General features: G+C 46.9%; 2 protein-coding genes across 9 annotated transcripts in view; one reads left to right on the top strand and one right to left on the bottom strand.

The window, feature by feature from the left end:
* The first annotated feature begins 820 nt into the window (after positions 1-820).
* Positions 821-7,557, top strand: part of LOC123172991 (disease resistance protein RGA5) — a 19,142-nt gene continuing 12,405 nt past the window's right edge. For 5 of the 7 annotated variants that reach the window (XR_006485800.1, XR_006485799.1, XM_044589862.1 and 2 more), the window contains exon 1: positions 821-1,047. Coding sequence is in view for 3 of the 7 variants with exons in the window: in XM_044589862.1 (XP_044445797.1) it covers positions 837-1,047 (211 nt within the window). In the remaining 4 variants the exon portion in view is untranslated. Of the gene's footprint in view, positions 1,048-6,824; positions 7,522-7,557 lie in introns of those variants that run through there. The other 2 variants (XM_044589864.1, XM_044589863.1) reach the window with 2 other exon arrangements.
* LOC123172993 (disease resistance protein RGA4) lies at positions 1,549-6,738 on the bottom strand. Of its 2 annotated transcripts, none has more exons than XM_044589866.1 (6): positions 5,897-6,738; positions 2,939-5,061; positions 2,643-2,816; positions 2,326-2,516; positions 1,975-2,128; positions 1,549-1,861 (listed from the first exon to the last, which is right to left on the bottom strand). In XM_044589866.1, exons 1-5 carry the CDS (start codon positions 6,736-6,738, stop codon positions 2,024-2,026), a joined length of 3,435 nt encoding a protein of 1,144 aa, XP_044445801.1. In that variant the 3' UTR covers positions 1,549-1,861; positions 1,975-2,023. The 2 variants fall into 2 exon arrangements, with proteins under 2 accessions (XP_044445801.1, XP_044445802.1); XM_044589867.1 differs by having other exon boundaries at positions 1,549-1,925; positions 2,352-2,516.

Raw genomic sequence — 7,557 nt, 5'->3', positions numbered from 1 at the left:
CCCGCCCTCCGCCTCCCGCCACCGGCCACCTCGACCGACGCCGCCGTGGCGGAGATGGTGGCGGCCACCACGTCGGCCAAAAACGGAGGCGGGCGGGCACCCACCTCGTGCCGAGCAAGCCGCCCGTGCCCGCCCCCTCGGCGAAGCCGACAAAACCGGCGGGGAAGGCGGCGAAACCGGCGAAACCGGCGAAGCCCGGCAAGCCGGCAACCTCCACTGCGGCTGCTATCAAGCGCAAGGAGAAGCAACTCGCAAGCCGCAAGAGGGGGGTAGAGCAAGCGGTACCGCCACCGCCACCGACATGTTCGATGACATGGATGAAGAGCAATTGGCGTGGTGGAAGGATTACGAGGAGAACATCACCGAGAGGAAGAGGCTACTGCGTGGTGCTGGTGGTGGTGCGTCGTCTACTCTCCGAGGTGAGTCTCCGATGAGTGGTGGAGGCGATGGAGGTGTGGACAACTTCACCGGTGCTTGAAGTTGTTCGTATGTTTTATGTTTTGCAAATGATGTCTCCGATGACTATGTGATGATGATCATTTGCACGTTGTATATTTTGCTATGATGTCCATGGGATTTACTATGTGATGATGATGATTTGCAAGTTTGTTTCATGTTTGTGATGATGATCATTTGCAAATTTGAAGTGATTTATGTTGCTCTCCAGTTTTGAGGGTTTCAAGGTTGGGGCGTAGATCAGTGTTCTCAAACCAACTCTCAAAACAGGGTTGGTTTGAGGACACTGATCTGCGCCAGGGATTTTCGGCCTTTAAAACGACATTTTCTCAGCCCTCAAACTGATTTTGAAGGTTGAGTTTTTGAGGGCTCTGTTAAACATGCTCTTAACACTGGCTAGGCGGCGGGCGGCTCGGAACAGAGAGAGCAGCAGAGTAGAAAGAAAGAGGGGAGGGAGAGAAGCAGAGCAGAGACGGCCAAATGGTGCGGCCGGGAAAGGCGAGCGGTTCCGCCGGAGGTGGCGCGCCCGCGGCCGCGGGAGGCCGCCCTCCACCTCGGCGTCATCGTCCTACCTCAGGCGGAGGTCGAGTAGTGAGTGCTCTGTCTGTACTCCGTACCTTAGCTAGGGTTTCTGAATTGGGCCGGCGTGGATGGAGCGGGGTGGCAGATGTCCCCTGCTCCAAGAGAAAAATGCTGCAGCCGCCATTAACGCGAGGGGACGAGGGGCAGGCAGCGTCTCCGCCCGGCCGCCATGTGTTCCTCAGGAGCTTCAGTAGCCGAGCAGAGATGTTCGTCTGCTGAGTGCTGATTCCTGATTCCCGAGCAGGAGCAGGAACAGCAAAGCAATTAGATGGGAGGAGAATGGGGGATACTTTCTTTTTCTATTATATTAGTAAGCAATCCTGTAGCTTGTATTTTCATCTGTAATTAAATCGATCAAACCATGTCCCGTTGTCAAACAGGGGAACAAACCTCCATCCCAAAAATTCCCCATTTATTTGTTTTAACCAAATGAAGCGTACGTTTGGAGTAAAATGTGACATTCTATTACCTTCTCATGCTGAGATTACCACACGCAATCAGCACGCATAATTTAGGACATACGTCATCTAGTTATATATTTTTTCTGAAAAAGGGTGATTTCTTGATCACGTTCATGGAAACTCGCTACACAATCAGGTTCCAAAATGAACTTAGGTTCAGGTTCTTTTGGTCCTTAAGGTCTTTCTATTTATGCATTTGGACGAAATATATGTCCAATAACATACATGGTGGACTCTGTCACAGGACAGCAGAAATTCACCAAATAGGAATTCATGTGCATTCAGGACAAACTTATCAGAACCACTTCATCAACTTCAGGAGACGACTCCCCATATCCGTAGTGGTCTGGCACACCGAGCACCTGAGAATCCACCATTAGCGCATCCGAAATTGATAACACAATGTCCAAAGGCTCAACAAGACAGCTGAGCCGTCGAAGCAACAGAAGCGACAATTAGTTAAAACGCCACCAACCTGATACTCAAAGCATACTCCAGCCCTGTCCTGAGCAAGATTAACCTAGTCAAGGCACCAACATCCCCCGTCGACTTCTTTGGCGAAAGACACCAATTGCCAGCAGCGATGACAACCTCGTGCGCAGACGCTGTTTGTTTCGTACGCCTTGGTTCTGAAAACCAGTACAGAAGACAACCATGTTAGAGAAGCATTGGAAGAATGTAAGACAACCAGTACAGTACAGTTGAAAAACCATACTAGACTTGTATATCTCAAGAATATCACTCCCTAACTCCGCCCCAGTTCTACTAGCTACATCCCTAGGAGAAGCATTGGAAGAATGTAAGACAACTGAAATCTGTAAATTACCTTGGTGGCGTCTTCCATTTGCTGACCCTCTAAACCTGCCATTCCTTCCATCTCCTCTTTGGAACTTCCCATGTTCACCCGATCTGTCACATGAGCGCTGAGACCATGTTTCTTAGCAAAATATTTTGCATCCTTGGTGTTAGCAAAATATTTTCCTTGTTCATCATCATGTTGACCACCATCAACTTGTACTGCACAATGAAAATTGCCACGTGTGCATGAAGAGGGGGTATATATAACTCAACACCAATACTGGATCAAAGTACTAGCAATTAAGTAACACAAGAAGATGCATATCATTGAATTACCAGACTCACCAGTAGAAATGGCATTGGTAGGTGATGGCACAGGGCTATCAAAATTCTCCGCAGGCTCACTTTCGACATCAACCTCGTCGGCCGTCGTATCAGTAGCTATTGCTGCAGGGCTAGCTTCTGCAGCAGGCTCGCTTTTCATTAGTTCGTGATCATCAACCATCCCAGAAGTAACACCTTGTATTGCACAAAAAAAAGAAAGGAATGGCACATGCATGCATGAACAGAGAGTATATACAACTCAACACACCCCAAGAATTAACTTAAGTAAGCGAAATACGAGGCCATCACTTAATTACCAGTCTCTTTAGTGGAAATCACATTTGGCAGCGTTGTCACTGATAACGTCGTATCAGTAGTTGCTGCTGCTGCTGCAGGTTCCCTCTCCACATCAACTTCTTCGACCATTGTATCAGTAGTTGTTTCTGCAGGGATAATTTCCGCAGCAGGCTCACTTCCCATCGGCTTAGTCTCAACAAACAAGAGCTTGGGACGTCTGGGGTGGTTCTTTGTCGCTCCTTTCCACTCCTGTTTTGTTTCATCACTCACTGCATCATATAGGGCGACCTCCTTAAGACGTGGCAGGGACTGGATTGTGTGGCCAAAGCCATTTATATCCTTACATAGCAGTCGGAGGAACTCAAGGCGAGGCAGAGCTCCTTCTTGTATTTCCAGCTCGGTCATGACTTCCACCACGACACATAGGTGTCGCAGGCTTCTGAGTGCATGGCCTTGCCTGATGACAAGCTTGTCCAGTTGATTTGCAATCAGCTTCAGGTACTCCAGGCCGCGCACTCTGCTCAGGGCATCAAGAATGTTACCACTCAGCTTATGATCACCAAGGAATGACAGGCACAGCTTAGTGAGACCACCCAGCATGGTAACAAACAGAGGCAGCTGACTGCATATGATGTTCCCTTGTAGCTTGAGTGAGCTAAGGTAGTAGGAGTAATCCTTCTCCAAGGAGAAATCCAACAAGTCTGGACACCATGCATCATTGATGTTCAGTGAGAGTGAATGAGCTTCGTTCAGATCGGTGCTGCTCCGGATGAACCCCTTGATTGACTTTGAGAGATGTCTTGAGTTGCTGCTGTCATGTGCAGTGAACTCGCACCATATTTTCACCTTGGTCAAGTGCTTCATATGCTCCATGATCTGTGTGAATCCTTGGATATTGTTGTCCACAACAAATCCGGCTAGAGTTTCCAATTTACTTCTCTCTGACAGCCAAGTCTGCAGCTTACTCATTCTCCGGCTTCCTACATCTTGTTGGAGCTTGAATTTTCCAAACAGATGAATTAAATATGGCAATTCCATGACTTCTATGGTCAGAATCTCTATACTGGTTCCTCTTAAATCTAGTGTTTCCAAAAGTTGAAGCTTCTTGATCTGTTTTGGAAGAACTGTAACTCTAGAAGCACCTCTGAGGCTTAGGTACCTGAGCAGCGACATGTTGCTACATATCTCCTTGAGATGCTTGTCTCCCAAGTGTTCATCGCACTCTTCTAAATCCAAAACTCTAATCAGTTTGTACTTGGAAAAGTCCAACATTGAATTGTGCGCTTCACCAAAGATTGTCAGAGAACGGACAAGACTTAGATCCTTTGGATCCATTTTGGATCTTGCATCAGTTTTATGCTGCAGAGAAATCCAACGAATTTTACTCCCAGCTGGGGGGTCCTTATCATATAACAAGGTAACAAAGTTCTCGGACATGGATCTGTGCAGAATGAACTCGAGCATTATACCATGAGTTTTCCATGTCTTTACCTCTGCGCTGCTGCTGCCGCTGGCATCAATAGGCTGGATGATGCTCTGGTCGACCAGCTCATTGAAACTGGCAACAGCAACCTCAAGGGCACTGCGTTTAGGCTCTGCTGTGATGAAACCTTCGGCTGACCAGCGCCTTATCAGGCTTCCTCTCCTGATTGGGCGACCACTTGGGTAAATACCCAGATAAAGCAAGCAGATCTTGATATCTTGCTTGCTTAGGCCGGTGTAGCTACGGACGAGCACACGCTTCATATTTGCTAACATATGATGTGTCTCCAGATGGCTGCCAAGGTTATTTCCCAGATCTGCCCATTGTTGCCGTCTATGATCACCGTGCAACAACCGTGCTGTGGTAATAAGAGCAAGGGGCAGACCATCACACTTCCTTATTACTTCTGAACTTAGCTCCGTATCACGGACCGTTGGTGGATACACCAAGGAAGCTTTCTCACAGAACAATTGTTTTGAGTGTTGCTCAGCAAGAGTTCTCATTATGTACACATGACCATCACGACAGCTGCTTTTGATTGCTATGGTCTGAGTGGCTGTTGTGACAATAACTCTACTGTTGACCCTGGGAACCACAGGGAAAGCATCTTTTATATCGACCCAAAAGTCTCTCCGCATGTCATCGATTACAATGAAAAACCTATGATAGATAAAAAGAAGTCAGAATAGAACACATTCACTCTTCACACAAATCATGTTTAGATAGCATGCACTCAAACAAGGAAATCGGTCACCCAAGGGATTCTGACACTCTTCTAACAGTCTCAAATCAATAGGATCCTCGAACCGTTAGTCGCCACATGAATCTAGAGTTGAAGAAGCATTGCTTTCTATTCCTTTCATGATTGTACCTTGCTTTTGTTGGATTCCTACGGTAGGACTTCTTTTTTAGTAGGGTTTCTTGTAGCACAAGGCTTGTGAATCCTAGTCACCGTGTTTGAAGTCCTTGATTTGCAATCGATCTTATCAGGAATTATGTCGTGAGTTTTGTAGCCGTGCATAAAGTCGTTGTTCTACTAATCTGGCTATTATACCTCCGGCTTGTGTACTTTGTTTTCCATTATGAAGGGAATACATGTGGATGGAGGAAAACAGAAAAAGACATTGGTAACTTGGTACTCTTAACTATGCATATGGCTTAATTAGTACTGTCTCATTTACATGAGCTTGTGTAATCTGAATTCTGAAGGCATGCATGCCAACATGGCCTAGTTGTCTGCATGTACGCCAATGGCCAGCATAGGAATCTTTAACCATGCATATGTTTTTTAATTCAGTAATCAAAACCTTAATGGCTGGGAGAATCAAATTGAATGCGCTAAAGTAAAAGATGCATTTTATTAGCCATACCGATGATATTGTAGTGTGGAGGCCGGTAATGGGCTGTATATATGTTGTGGACTCCGAGAGAAAAATGAGTAGAAAAACCAACAGAAATGGCATAAAAAAGCTAGGGTAGAAAATATATTGTATACCTCTTGGTCCCAAGGCACTCTCTGAGGCTTGCACAGAGCATGTTGCTGCTGAGACGGCAGGGGCTGCCTGCACTTCCACCACTACTACTAATGGTGGAATGCATTCCAAGTTGCCGGAGTATTTCCTTGAGAACATCTCTTGAGCCTTTCTTTGCAGCACAAACCCAAGCCCGTGCTTCGTATTCGCTCTCAGTTGTGCTGTACACATGCTTGGCGAGGAGAGTCTTCCCTATGCCACCGAACCCAACAAGGGAGATCACCTTGAGCTCCATGGGTTGTTCGCCTTGCGGCATTTCCCTTATCAGCTCCATGAGCTCGTCGCGGGGTGCATCCATACCCACGGCGGCCACCGAGGTGTCCGTTTCATCAGATGGTGCCTCTGACTCCAAAGTGCTGGATCCGCCGCCATACTCACTGGTGCTGTAGCTTGCTCTCAGCTTGGATGCGTCCTCGGATTTCTTCCTGAGACGACGGATCGCTGCAGCAAACTTGTTACGGGCACTCCTCGTCTTCATCCGGTGAAATTTCTTATCGATCCATGACACATCAGGTTTGAGTGTCACGCGATGTGTGAAGCGGTCGATGCAGTCTTCGATATCGTACGCCAAGTCACGCACCATAGTGATCCAGACCTTATGCACGGGGTTGTCGCTCCACGGTGGACGATCACCATCTTGTTGAATGGCAGCAGAAATCATCAAGGACTCGCTTCTGATGTAACTGATGCCATGCTTCAGCTCCGCCCGCAGCTTGCGATCTTGTACCAAGTAATCCCAGAGCTTAGGGGCATTCCTGCCGGCCACACTGGCAGCCAGGTTGGCAGCCACGACTAATTCGGCCATCTCCACACCACCTCCTGCCTCTTGATTGATCAGACCATTACTGATACTGAATTTTGCCTTCGCTTCCCTCCCTCGCCTGGATACAGAGAAAATGGATGGTTCAGCAACTCAACAACAGCTGTGGCCACATAAATCCAGGAGATTATCTACAATTTTATTATCAGTAATGTTAATCAGTCACGTCACATTACATCAGACACAGATTTTTTCAGGGAAGAAATCAGCCACATAGAATTTTCTTGGATATCACATCAGACACAGATTTTCTTTTTCTTATGGAGGATATCAGCCACATAGAATTTTGTTGGGTAAGATATCAGACACAGATTTTTTTTTTCAGGGAGAACAACAGCCGCACAGAATTTTCTTAGGGAAGATATTTGGACACAGATTTTTTTAGGCAAGACATCGTAGCCACATAAATTAATAGAAGAAACAAGGCACCTGGATAGCAGGTTTATCTTACTTACAATTAATTTTACACACATGAGTCAAGTTGCAACCGTGGCCATCCAAATCCTGTGGCATTAGATTGTTTATCCTCATGGCAGCTCATTTTTCTCTGCATATTTTCGACCACATCTTTTGCAACAGTGTTTTTTGCCATGGTGTCCCCTCAGCATCTGTCCGTTTAGGCGCTATGATCAAAGGCAGAAGCTGAGATGTTTGAGGGTCCCAATAGTCATATCGCTTGGTGCCATGGGATCCCAGCTTCTTTGGGAGCTCAACATGGCCTCATCTGATGCAGGCTGCCTATCGAAGAGGGATTAAGGCCGGATGCAGGTACCCTGCTTCAAAACACTGTTTTCTTTGGTGTGT

This window comes from Triticum aestivum, unplaced genomic scaffold (assembly GCF_018294505.1).
Source record: "Triticum aestivum cultivar Chinese Spring unplaced genomic scaffold, IWGSC CS RefSeq v2.1 scaffold19435-4, whole genome shotgun sequence".
Lineage (NCBI taxonomy): Eukaryota > Viridiplantae > Streptophyta > Magnoliopsida > Poales > Poaceae > Triticum > Triticum aestivum.
This window is presented reverse-complemented; position numbering and strand designations above follow the sequence as displayed.